The 14,666-nt window shown below is 41.7% G+C and overlaps 1 protein-coding gene across 2 annotated transcripts in view; it reads right to left on the reverse strand.

The window, feature by feature from the left end:
• Positions 1 to 605: 605 nt before the first annotated feature.
• Positions 606 to 14,666, reverse strand: part of LOC126293549 (myosin light chain 1) — a 70,290-nt gene continuing 56,229 nt past the window's right edge. The window contains exon 6 of one of the 2 annotated variants that reach the window (XM_049986815.1): positions 606 to 1,058. In XM_049986815.1, the coding sequence (XP_049842772.1) occupies positions 1,000 to 1,058 (59 nt within the window). In that variant the 3' untranslated portion in view covers positions 606 to 999. Of the gene's footprint in view, positions 1,059 to 5,911; positions 5,998 to 14,666 lie in introns of those variants that run through there. The other variant, XM_049986816.1, reaches the window with a different exon arrangement.

Here is a 14,666-nt window from a genome sequence, read left to right on the forward strand (position 1 = left end):
GGGTTCAAGTCCCAGTCTGGCACACATTTTCATTGTCATTCTTATACAGCTGATGGTTCTTTATATTCACAACTGCAAACACCTGTCGTGGATCGCTAAATTTGAAGTTGTTATGCAGATATAACAAACACATTTCTACACTGTGAAGATGGCACTTGTTTTTTGCTCTGAGATGATATTTCTGTCAGGTAAAAGAAAACTGACTTCTTTTATTGTCTTACATCACAATCAAGAAATCATTTGACAGTGCCACAGGCTAGACAAAACCACTTACTGCACAGTAAAATGGTAATCTAAGAGAAGGCAATTGCTCAATCACAATCTCCATTGACAACCCACCACAGAAAGATAAAAGTGATGCAGGAATTATCTACAAATCAATCAGAATCTCCCACTTTGCAATTTTACATTCGGGACATGTCATTATGATGGTAGAATCCCAGTGTCTGATTGCTTATTTCTGTTTACATTTAGGTCTTTAAAAATGTCCAGTCAAAATGCTTCCATAAGATTTTTATTCTTTAATGTCTTTTAGATATTTAAATTTACGGGAATTTGTACGTTTCGATACAGAAAAAATACACAGAAAGACAAACACATGCACATACAAGAGACAGCTGTTATTTCATACTTTATTGCAATTTTCCTTATCCTGTGTTCCAGATTACAGTTTGTTTTCCGGCAAAAGAGCAATAATTTTGAAGGCAGTGATGTACAAAAAAAAAAAAAAGAGCAGGACCACACCAGTTTATTTGACTCGACAGTTTATCTGTTGTACGACGGTCACTTTTGTCGACTTCTAGTCCACACTTCTTTGGCAGTTTCCTCCGGATTTGCTGTCCCGTCGCCTCCGCCCGGGCCAGTCGGCACTCCCGGCGCAGAGGACACCCGGCCGAGTCGGGCGAGCACCGCCGTTTCTGTAGCCATCACTGGTGCAGTGGGTGCTGGAGGTTGTCGCGTGGAGCTCGCCGGGCCCGCTACGTGTGCGCCGCCTGCGATCTACTTGGCCTCGGCCGGCTTCTCCTCTGGTGGTCCTGCGATGAGGCGCTTCAGGAAAGCTGCAGGAACACGCATTGGGGAGAGAGATTAGAGTCTGCTAGTGAAAACCATATGGACACTTGTCTGAATCAGGTCAGTGCCTCAGTTACACCTTATAAACACAGCGACATAAAATATGCTCTCTTTCCAAGACTGAGCACTGCCAGTTACGGCGATATGCAGTCAATAATAGCCCACTATAAATTTACACATCTCCAGCACAAAGCAGACTTAAAAATTCCATTTAAAAACTAAGTCACAGTGATACAGTATAGCTCCTGATTCAACTCGTGTCATAAAGTAGATTTTTGTTAATAATGGTACACTGCAAAAAGCAATTTGCCCATTGGCACTAGCAACATAACAACACAGCCACCCTGAGACTAACCATTGTGCTATCACCATATTAGTGCATTGGGCACATTTTCAGTACCTCCGACAATCATTATTTTTTACTCCTAACAATGCACTTTTTGACATCAGTTGCGTCAGGAGATATCTATCCTGCCTTAATGCTTAAACAGATTTCTTAATTTAATTATTTTTTATGTATCAAGCTTTCACCAATCCTGAACTTTAGCCATTTCCTTTTACTTTTATGGACTTGAGAATGGTAGTTTGACAACTGAAACCAGTTACTTTTTACGTTCTGTTAAAGACAAATAAATTCACAGTACACCACTGTATCATACGAATGTTAACAGTGGGATGAGTAGACAACCATTCAGAAGGTGTGTCAAGCAGTGGCTTACTGTGTGTGTGTGTGTGTGTGTGTGTGTGTGTGTGTGTGTGTGTGTGTGTGTGTGTGTGTGTGTAAAATACTAGGTGTACGGTGGTTCTTATCCCATTTTGAACTACAGTTCCACTGGAACTCTGTGTGTGAGTAAAGGTATTCCTAGTGTGTTGTTCGAATAACTGACTGAAAGTCAACAACACCTTGCTTCAATACTTGGCTGGCATTCTAATTGTATTTGGAGAGAGAGTGTCTCAGTGGACATAAAATCATTCACCTCCAGCAGGCCCAAATTACTGTGATACCATCTGCACAAGTGATGTAGGAGATATCGATAGTTGACCATTCTTGTAGGTCTGCAGATTTCTTCTCTCACGTTTGCAGGTAATTACACTCATTCTGAATATGATTCAAATCCATGGATTTTGTAACTCAGCTAAGCTTAATTACTCTTTAACATTTTACATATCAAGCATCTAACTATAGTCAAATAGCTGCAAAAACTGGTCTCATAGAATACATTCTCAGTACGATGATAAACAAGAGAGATAAGTTGCTCAGTATCTCTATTCCCAATGTGCATCAAGTCAACTGAGAAGCCATTTCTATCTAATTTAAAACATCAGTTGAACAAGACAGTCTACTCAGTGACACTACTTTTTGCAATGTCCTACTGCCCAGCATGTACAGTGACCACCTTGTGGCACAGCACTGTTACGTCTGCCCACCTGGCACACGCTTCCTGTTACTTCACTGTAACTTACAAATCTGTGTGAGTAAACTCCCATAAACTTAATGCTGCTGTAGATATCTGTATGACACACTTCCTTTTGAATATTCATTCCAAAACAAACCAATAAGAGACTAGTGTTGCTGCAGCATAGCATTTTCTACCTCAAATTGTGATATACTCAGGACAGCCCAATCTTTCAGTCATCTGTAGAATAATGTGAAAGTATCAACTACCGAAACAAACAGCACAGTTAAAAATCTGCCAGTCACACCACCTACTTCATTCTGTGTATTCCTTCTAGGCCAAAACTGATCAGCTGGTCCTCACTGGCCCCATCCCCACATTACATACAGTGTACGCGACAGACTCTGTAGTTCCTCCGTCACACACTAAGTGCAGTTGGCATCTGCTCTACTTCTTTTTTGTAGATAACCGTGTGAAATGACAGCTTTGAGATGTCAAGTGACTGATTTTATGCGATTAAGCTTATATAGAAACAAGATAAATGTTTTATGTGCATTCTGGCCAACTTCCCACTTCAATTTGTCTCCATATATTACTTAAACAGTCCTACATTAAATCTCACAGTATTAATACACATCGCCTCAATCGAGAATGCGAATCAAATTTGGGGTGTGTTACATTGCAATGTGTAAGGCCGTTCACTTCCTTCTGTGGTGTTTTATTATTTTTAAAACTGCAGAATAGTGACTGGGTCATACTACATAATTTAATAGCACCACAGCAGAAGTGATCATGATTAGAAAAGAAAAAAGTGTTTTTGCCCCAGGACAGTGTCCCTGCTGACACATCAGCTTCTGTGATGGCACAAGTACGGAAGAAAAGAAAACAAAGGTTTCAGTCTGGCTGAGAATGGACTCTCCAGAGCCCAGCTTAACGCCAGTAACTGGCACTGAAATGCTGCAGTGCTTGTAAGTTGCAGTTTTAATGACTGGACAATTAAGTATCGGGATCTCAACTGTTTATCATTTACAGCTAAACACTGAAAAGCTCATATAAGAAACATTGCTGCCTCTTGAAAATGTGCTGGTGTCAGATCCTATAAATCACAGTTAATTGTACGAAGGACATGATAATGGGTTTTTATTTTCAACATTTTAATTTAAACTTCTAGTGTATGAATTGTCTGGCTGTAATTCTGTTATGTACCACATGACACGGCCAGTACTGTGATCACACTTCAGTTCACAACTAAAAATATAATACACTTGCAATGTGCTCATATTTACCTCAAGTGTGCCTAGTGTGACAAGATTTATGATTCATTTGGCATAGAAACTGATATGTCTCCATGTTTTTAATATACTATTACCATGAAGGAATACACTGATAACATGCATAAAACTGTGACATGCCTTCAGCTGCCTTTCATTCAACAGTTTTTGTTCACCAACCTGGCCTCTTTGCATATGCAGTACTGTGCTACAGTGTACACTAAACTTAAGTTTTATTTGTTGTCTTATTTAATATCTCGTGTTCTGTTCAATTTCTATTTTGGGATATTCCAAACTTCCAAGAACACAAGGAATGAGAATGGAGATATCAGAATGAAATTAAACATTTTATAATCTACTGAAAGGCTAACCAGCAGCAGACACCTAGTATACATTTCAGTGTATTTTTATTTTAAAATACATTAACTTTCAGTGTCAATTTACTTTTTATATCCATTGCATATCTTGCAAAAATGATTCAGTTAATATTTCAAATCATTAGAAAAAATTTGAAGCATTAATTGTGTATAGGGCTATTTTATTTAGAATAACAGAAACTGATGATGATTCTAGATGCTGCTCCCATACATGATTATTTTAAAGATAATAATCAGTCATCAGGTGAAGTCATTCAATTGGATGGCACTTTGGTGACATATGTCCCTAATCTTCCCCCCCAGTTACATGACTGGGAAAAGGGGACCTCAGTTTAATATGGAATCCAGACCACATGTCATTTCTGGTGACTCCTCACATCATTGAGAGGTGAAGTCAGTCAAAATTTTCGTGGTCTTGCTGAAATTTGATCTCTTAACTTTTCAGTTTCCATACATTTTAATGGTAGACCATTGAGCCTGGCATTACTTTAAATAAACTCTGATTTCTCTACAAAGGAGTAGCATGATAGCTTGATAAATAGATACATTTATGCACATCACAAAGAACTTCAACTTTTTCTTATTTTAAGATAACATTTGATAACAATAAGATACATTAAATAACATTCCACTATCTGAAGATGGGTACAATACCTAATTGGTTTTGGAAGTGAAGTGAGGTCACTTCTGTTGGATTATGAACACTTCTCTTCCAAAATATGTTCCTGCAAGATGTCTGGCTGTGGGCTGTGCTCAAAGGATGGGCATATTGCTCGATGACTCCACAGTCAAATGGCTTTCGCAGAATACAGTGGTGGAAATTACTATCCGTACAGACCTAGTTTTCAACAGCCACTTTTCTTTGTTAAGTAATACAGTAAATTACTACAATACCCAATCAAATGTTGTCTTGTACTTTCTGCAGTACGAGTTGTCACATTCATTGTGTCTAGTGGAGACAAACACTTTCAACATTGGAAATGGAGATATCAGAACAGAATACAGTCTCTTTATAGACAAACATGGGTTTTACAATTGGTTGAGACCTTCCCCAAATGAATTCTCCTGCACATTTAACAATAATTTATCTTATAAATCAGAGAGTGTCCCATTCATTTTAATGTGCATGCCATTTAAGATTTAGATGAGTAAACTTAGTGTTTTGAGATCTCTATTGAATTTAATATTTACATATATTTAGGTAGATATAAATAAAATGTATTATTTGACACAAGCTTGCTAGTATTAAAGATCATAAGCTGACATATAGAAAGCACTCTCTTTAAACTGCATTAGTTTGTATCTGTGTACACTTCGCTATATATGTCTGTTTTGTATGTTAATTTGTAATGTGCTATTTCTTAAAAAGGAAAACATTTATAGAAATTTTTTGACAAAATCAAATCTCAGATAGTTTTAGTTCCTTATTTACGACATATACACTCATAAAAACAACAATTAAATCTCAAAGAATTTTGTGAAATGTTAACTATAGACAAATTGTGGCATTGTCAGTTCAACACGTAATTTTTTTTAAAAAAAAAAAAAAAAGAAGAGAGAAGAGCAGATAATTTTTTAATGTCAAGGAAGTTGTGAGAAAATTATGTAAAAAAATAATGCATGCAAGATGTGTTATCCCATTTCTCTGGCACACTGAAAAAATCTTAAAGCAGTATGACAGCAAGAGATAAAAAAAATAAAAATACACTTAGGCTCCACATAACACAGCCAACACAGAAACATGAAAGACAGTAAAACTGAAACATAATAATCACATACGAGCACAGTACTTACGATGGACATTAAATTTTGTTACACTTAATGCAATGAGTCTTTGGACTTCTAAGGTGACCATCTATGACATCAGCCGTTTGATGAATGCTGAAAATAGGGGACAATCACACAAATGTTATTAAACAAAACACCACAACTGGGGCTTTCGGAAACTTTAGGTGCCCTGCTGACATTTGTGTCCAGACGTGTCACACTGCACTGGTTACGATGCATTGTACATGTGTGTGGAAGCCCACACCGCCCAGCAGCAGGTATACACTACAGCGTATAATGTATGAGTTGCATAGACAAAAGGGGGCAAAAATCTCAGGGATAAGTTCCTCAAATGCAGAGGAAATAATGTTACATCAACATGACACACATTGTTTTACAGGTCTACAAAGGGGGTGTATATTATAGCTTGTGAACCTGATACGCTGCTTTACGTTCTGCATCCTCACGTGGATTGTCAAAGCATCCACGTTGACCTCATTCACAGGACAGGGCTTGTTGGCTCACTAAGACTAGAACTTGTTCCCAAATTCCTAGCCCATTGCACATTTTCTGTCAACCTCACACAGTTCGATCACGAAATGTCAAACAAAATTATTGGTGCCCTACAACATGAAGTTTTAATATGAGGTACGTACTCAAGAGGAGATGTAGCAGCTGAAGCTGAGATTACAGCCTGGAATGTCGAGTGTCGACAATACAGCCACCAATGCAGCCAATGATACATTACTGACCCAGAGATTGAGCTTTGCACATTTTCAAAATTTTCCATTTCCCAAATGTTAAATGGAGGCCACCGCAGCATATCACTAATGCAGAATAAATAACATACCTACACTAAACACTTTCAATTACTGAATATTTTTGAAATACAGGTTCAGTCATCAGTAGACCTACATCTGAGGTATCACAAGACAACTGTCAAGAAACTAAAAGACACACACACACACACACACACACACACACACACACACACACACACACACACACACACACACACACACAATCGCATATCGAGCACTTATAATGCTCTATCCACTGACATGTCAATTTTCTTTACATCTCATAGTTTTCACGCAGTCGTCTTCTGAAACCCTGGAGGTACAAATAACGATGTATCATAAATCTTTACCCTCCCCCTTACGCCTACAAGTACATACGTCTCACTCCAACGATTGACGATACTTTATCAGTGCCCCACTGTTCAGTGCACATGTGACTTTACACTGTAAAATAATTAGTTCTTTTTTAGGAGCTGAGTGAGCTGAATGCTAATTCTGACCATAAATGATAATAGTGGTGTTGGAGAGGACGTTCTATTTAGTAATTAATTCCTGAATAATTCCAGAAACATACTAGCACAACCACATTTTCTTCCTTCATGTGCAACAAGTATATTCCCGAAATTTTGCCCAATTTACTTGTTATATCATTCACTTCCACCACCTCCTTGAACTATGGTAGATATTTCTTTGAAAAAGAAATGTGCATATCAGTGTCACGGGAGTCTGACAATATTTGGTTGCAGTATGAGATTCTGGACACAAAGCAGCTTGCTCTCCAGTGAGCAGATGTAACATTATAAGTATTTGCATGCAAGAAATACATTAGCAGCATCACCTGTTCTGTAAAGGTGAGCACAAGTGTTGGAAAAGGGCAGAAATGAACAGCAACCAACTCAAAAAGCGCCAAAATTTTCTTATTTTTTTGAAATTGTGAGCTTTTCTGAATGAATTAAGTTCACTACCTGAATTACACCAGAAATTACCTCAGCTCTGTGCTAAAAGCCTTAGAGGGACACACATTAGTTTGCATATTAATTGTGGAACTATATCAATTTTGCTAGATTTGCATATCTAATATGGAACTACATCATTTTTTTAAACATCAGAAAAATCTGTTGTAGTGATCAAAAATAATTCTGTTGACAGTCAGAGTACTTTCCTCGCAGAATCTTACACAGCATAAATGTGATAAGTTTCCTGGAATGGTAGTCTAAATTCAAAATCTAACACGCAAATGTATATTACAAAATATCCTCCCTTCTCTTCATCTATGAATGTATGTATGTGGGAGGGGGTGGGGGAGTTGCGAGCATGCACGCTCATGTGTGGTTTACTGATTATGTACATTATGAAAGTCACTATTTCATCTTCACATAATGATACTCAACAAGCTATTGTATTAAGCGTGATGGAACACGCCTCGTACATATGTATCCCCCTGCCCCAGTTCTATTCAAATGGGTTACTGTATAAATCATTTCTATACTGTCCCATGTGTATTTTAATCCTTCTCATCCTGTTTTTATGTTTTTCCCACATGAAACTTGCTAGTTACAAGCAAATATCTGCATTCCTACCACCACCTCCCCCTCCCGTCTCATTAATAGGTGAATGTTACCCACGAACAATTCCCACAAGTTTTATACTACTCCACCCCCTTTGCAGATGTGCTAACCCTTCCCAAATTCCCCACATATGGTTGGTTTTATATATCCAATCGAAACTGACCCAATGGCAGATCATGAGCACTGTGCTCAAATCTTTTCTAATCGCACATATTATCTTGCATTTATCACCAATTCAGACAATATGTCATTTGTTACACCAGCCTTATATTCCATCGGTTACTTGAAATGACTAACAAGAAAGATGTCATCTTGCAGGACAGTTGACCTGCTTCTACCCATCAAGAATTATTCCTAGAGTATACGACAATCATTGTGTCGGTGGTGTTAATAAATAGTGTGATGGTGTCAAATGCCTCCGGGAGGGGGGGGGGGGGGGGATTCCTGTTAAACTGAGATCTAAATTTGTAAGGTACTGTGAAAAGTACATAAATATTTCACATTTGGCAATACCCCCAAAGGCCTCACACTTAAAGTTCCCATCTCTGGCTGCAATCCTTCTTTACATCAGTCCTTATACCAGTTCCAAACTGCACAATCCATAGCCCTCACCCGCCTAATCCTTCACCTATGCATCGACTCGGCCAATGAACACACCTGTCAACTCCTATCCCAAATCAAAATCCTCAATCTTTCCTCTCCCACATCCACACTAGCTGTTCATAGCATCCTCCTACAGGCCAACTGCAAATTAGAACAGCATGCCACTCTCCACCTCAAAAAACTATCCAATCTCCTGGTTTCCCACCTCCGGAAAGGCAACTCACTCACCCTTTCCAACGAACCTCAACCTCCTCTCATTGCACACAGACCCAGTCTCTTCCAACTACTCAATCTCCCACTTCCAGCTCCACTCCCCCCAACACCTCAAAATTCTAGTCAACACAATCTGGAACCACAACACCCCAATTTAGTAGTTAACCTTTCCTCCAAACCCCTCTCCCAATCCGAAACCTCTGTCCTATCCAAAGGCCTCACCTTCAGCCCCACTCCCAGGTTCAACCAAACTGCCCTTGTCAAAGATTTACTGTCCTACACTCGTAGTCTCTGCTGGAAATATCACTTTGCCATGAATAAAAATAATCCTGATCCCACTCCTAATGATCCAACTCCCCAAGACACTATCCAAATTGAACCCTGCCTGGAACAGTTCCGTCCTCCATCACAGCGGGACCCACCTCCTCTTCCTCAAAATCACCCTCTCCAAACCTTCCAGGAATTTCTCACTTCCAGCCTTGCCTCTCAATCTTTCTTGAAAAACCTTAATCCTACTCCCAACATCACCACAGCCAAAGCCCAGGCTATCCGTGATCTGAAAGCTGACCGATCCATCATCATTCTTCCGGCTGACAAGGGTTCCACGACCGTGGTACTTGATCGTCGGGAGTATGTGGCTGAGGGACTGCGTCAGCTTTTGGAAGACTCTACATACAAAGTTTGCCAAGGTAATCCCATTCCTGATGTCCAGGCGGAGCTTCAAGGAATCCTCAGAACCTTAGGCCCCCTACAAAACCTTTCACCTGACTCCATCAAACTCCTGACCCCACCAACACCTCGCACTCCTACCTTCTACCTACTTCGTAAAATTCACAAACCCAAACATCCCGGCCGCCCCATTGTAGCTAGTTACCAAGACCCCACAGAACATATCTCTGCCTACGTAGATCAACACCTTCAACCCATTACATGCAGTCTCCCATCCTTCATCAACGACACCAACCACTTTCTGGAACGCCTGGAATCCTTACCCATTCTGTTACCCCCAGAAACCATCCTTGTAACCATTGATGCCACTTCCCTATACACAAATATCCCGCACGTCCAGGGTCTCGCTGCAATGGAGCACTTCCTTTCACGGCGATCACCTGCCACCCTACCTAAAACCTCTTTCCTCATCATCTTAGCCAGCTTCATCCTGACCCACAATTTCTTCACGTTTGAAGGCCAGACATACCAACAATTAAAGGGAACAGCCATGGGTACCAGGATGGCCCCCTCGTATGCCAACCTATTTATGGGTCACTTAGAGGAAGCCTTCTTGGTTACCCAAGCCTGCCAACCCAAAGTTTGGTACAAATTTATTGACGAAATCTTCATGATCTGGACTCACAGTGAAGAACAACTCCAGAATTTCCTCTCCAACCTCAACTCCTTTGGTTCCATCATATTCACCTGGTCCTACTCCAAATCCCATGCCACTTTCCTTAACGTTGACCTCCATCTGTCCAATGGCCAGCTTCACACATCCGTCCACATCAAACCCACCAACAAGCAACAGTACCTCCATTATGACAGCTGCCACCCATTCCATCCATATCAAACGGTCCCTTCCCTACAGCCTAGGCCTTCGTGGCAAAAGAATCTGCTCCAGAATGAGATTTTCACTCTGCAGCGGAGTGTGCGCTGATATGAAACTTCCTGGCAGAAGTAAAGCTGTGAGTACCGGGCGTGAGTCGTGCTTCGGTAGCTCAGATGGTAGAGCACTTGCCCGCGAAAGGCAAAGGTCCTGAGTTCGAGTCTCGGTCGGGCACACAGTTTTAATCTGCCAGGAAGTTTCGAATCTGCTCCAGTCCTGAATCCCTGAACCATTACACCAACAACCTGAAAACAGCTTTCGCATCCCGCAACTACCCTCCCGACCTGGTACAGAAGCAAATAACCAGAGCCACTTCCTCATCCCCTCAAACCCAGAACTTCTCACAGAAGAACCCCAAAAGTGCCCCACTTGTGACAGGATACTTCCCAGGACTGGATCAGACTCTGAATGTGGCTCTCCAGCAGGGATACGATTTCCTAAAATCCTGCCCCGAAATGAGATCCATCCTTCATGAAATCCTCCCCACTCCCCCAAGAGTGTCTTTCCGCCCTCCACCTAACCTCCGTAACCTCTTGGTTCATCCCTATGAAATCCGAAAAACAACCTTCCTTACGCTCTGACTCCTACCCTTGCAACCGCCCCCGGTGTAAAACCTGTCCTGTGCACCCTCCCACCACCACCTACTCCAGTCCTGTAACCCGGAAGGTGTACACGATCAAAGGCAGAGCCATGTGTGAAAGCACCTACGTGATTTACCAACTGACCTGCCTACACTGTGACGCTTTCTATGTGGGAATAACCAGCAACAAACTGTCCATCCGCATGAATGGACACAGGCAGACAGTGTTTGTTGGTAATGAGGATCACCCTGTGGCTAAACATGCCTTGATGCACGGCCAGCACACCTTGGCACAGTGTTACACCATCCGGGTTATCTGGATACTTCCCACCAACACCAACCTATCTCTGCCTGAACTCTTTGCCTTTACAAATGTCTGCTTGTGTCTGTGTATGTGCGCATGGATATGTATGTGTGTGCAAGTGTACACCTGTCCTTTTCCCCCTATGGTAAATCTTTCCACTGCCGGGATTGGAATGACTCCTTACCCTCTCCATTAAAACCCACATCCTTTCGTCTTTCCCTCTCCTTCCCTCTTTCCTGAAGAAGCAACTGTCGGTTGTGAAAGCTAGAAATTTTGTGTGTTTTATTTATTGTGCCTGTCTACCGGCGCTTTCCCGCTTGGTAAGTCTTGGAATCTTTGTTTTTAATATATTTTTCACATGTGGAAGTTTCTTTCTATTTTACTTAAATCATTAAGTAATGCATTATATTTTCCTGCCTACTACTGTGTCATCAGTGCCAAAATTTGCGTGCTGTTTCAACAGGTTGCTTGTGTGTGTACTGAAAATAAAACCAGCCACCTAGGGTAAACAAAATGTTACAACAGCATTAATTTTTTAATATTGAAGTGTATCCTGTCAGTCAAAATGATCTTAAAGATATTTCTATATCAATATTTGGGTATAATTGTGTAGAGTGCAAAATGCACAAGTAAACTCTGAACCGATGCCATTATCATGAAATATGTTTAAATTGGATCACAATTTATTTTATTCTAGAGTGTTCAGCTCCATCATTTATAGCTAATATTTCAAGACCTTTCATTACTCTACTCGAAACGATTCCCTTTTGTGTCAGTAAACAAAATTTTTATGAGATTCGTGACTATCTTAAGCCTTGTTTAATGTACCTGACTCTGGCCTTGAGCAAGTCTGTTGTGCAACTAACATGTGAAACAAAAATCAAATTATTACAAACAAAAGTAAGTGGTCTAATTACTTACTTCAAAAGTCTGATTCAATTATGAAACGCACAATATAGCTTATTTATATTGGCTGCTGTTCTTTTCTGAAAGTCTATATTTCCATTTTTGTGTCTCTTACTTCATAACAAAAAACCACACACATTTAGAAACTAGGGGGAAAATTAAATGCATTCATAATTATCTCAGCTTACTTACTAAGAAATGAATAAGGAGAAAACTTTGCATTCATGTTATTAATGAACAAAAATGGTTCGAAGAATAAAAAAGCACTAAGAGTATTTATGGTATCCACGAGTCCTATGAGGAACCAAAAATACCCGCAGTAAAATTTATAGAGGGCAAGAAAGAGCATAGATCTGAACTATTCATGTAATGGAGTGTGGTTCTCAATTCAGTATGTTAAACTATTATTTATTAAGTCACTTTACCATCTATGCTTGGTTCAAATTTTGCAATTGATTTCAAACTAAATACTTGATTAGTCAGGGCAACTTAATTTCTCCTGACCCCAAACCGACGATCTTGAAAATATGTGCTTGTGAATTTTTCATACATATGAAAATAGGCCTACTTGTAGAATTTTAAACGAAAATGTGGGGAGCATGCAATACGTAACAGATGCATGAATAGCTCAACTCCCTCCTATTACCAACTGCATGTGCCCCACATGTTTAGTTTTAAATTCTACAAGTACACTCTTGGAAATGGAAAAAAGAACACATTGACACCGGTGTGTCAGACCCACCATACTTGCTCCGCACACTGCGAGAAGGCTGTACAAGCAATGATCACACGCACGGCACAGCGGACACACCAGGAACCGCGGTGTTGGCCGTCGAATGGCGCTAGCTGCGCAGCATTTGTGCACCGCCGCCGTCAGTGTCAGCCAGTTTGCCGTGGCATACGGAGCTCCATCGCAGTCTTTAACACTGGTAGCATGCCGCGACAGCGTGGACGTGAACCGTATGTGCAGTTGACGGACGTTGAGCGAGGGCGTATAGTGGGCATGCGGGAGGCTGGGTGGACGTACCGCCGAATTGCTCAACACGTGGGGCGTGAGGTCTCCACAGTACATCGATGTTGTGGCCAGTGGTCGGCGGAAGATGCACGTGCCCGTCGACCTGGGACCGGACCGCAGCGACGCACGGATGCACGCCAAGACCGTAGGATCCTACGCAGTGCCGTAGGGGACCGCACCGCCACTTCCCAGCAAATTAGGGACACTGTTGCTCCTGGGGTATCGGCGAGGACCATTCGCAACCGTCTCCATGAAGCTGGGCTACGGTCCCGCACACCGTTAGGCCGTCTTCCGCTCACGCCCCAACATCGTGCAGCCCGCCTCCAGTGGTGTCGCGACAGGCGTGAATGGAGGAACGAATGGAGACGTGTCGTCTTCAGCGATGAGAGTCGCTTCTGCCTTGGTGCCAATGATGGTCGTATGCGTGTTTGGCGCCGTGCAGGTGAGCGCCACAATCAGGACTGCATACGACCGGGGCACACAGGGCCAACACCCGCCATCATGGTGTGGGGAGCGATCTGCTACACTGGCCGTACACCTCTGGCGATCGTCGAGGGGACACTGAATAGTGCACGGTACATCCAAACCGTCATCGAACCCATCGTTCTACCATTCCTAGACCGGCAAGGGAACTTGCTGTTCCAACAGGACAATGCACTTCCGCGCGTATCCCGTGCCACCCAACGTGCTCTAGAAAGTGTAAGTCAACTACCCTGGCCAGCAAGATCTCCGGATCTGTCCCCCATTGAGCATGTTTGGGACTGGATGAAGCGTCGTCTCACGCGGTCTGCACGTCCAGCACGAACGCTGGTCCAACTGAGTCCCCAGGTGGAAATGGCATGGCAAGCCGTTCCACAGGACTACATCCAGCATCTCTACGATCGTCTCCATGGGAGAATAGCAGCCTGCATTGCTGCGAAATGTGGATATACACTGTACTAGTGCCGACATTGTGCATGCTCTGTTGCCTGTGTCTATGTGCCTGTGGTTCTGTCAGTGTGATCATGTGATGTATCTGACCCCAGGAATGTGTCAATAAAGTTTCCCCTTCCTGGGACAATGAATTTACGGTGTTCTTATTTCAATTTCCAGGAGTGTATTTTCACAGCTATTAAAAATTCACAAGCGCAAATTTTCAGGATTATATGGAGTTAGGAATCTACACGGAGCTAGGAAAATTGGTTCATATATGTG

The sequence above is a fragment of the Schistocerca gregaria genome, chromosome 10, assembly GCF_023897955.1.
Source record: "Schistocerca gregaria isolate iqSchGreg1 chromosome 10, iqSchGreg1.2, whole genome shotgun sequence".
In the NCBI taxonomy this organism is placed as follows: domain Eukaryota; kingdom Metazoa; phylum Arthropoda; class Insecta; order Orthoptera; family Acrididae; genus Schistocerca; species Schistocerca gregaria.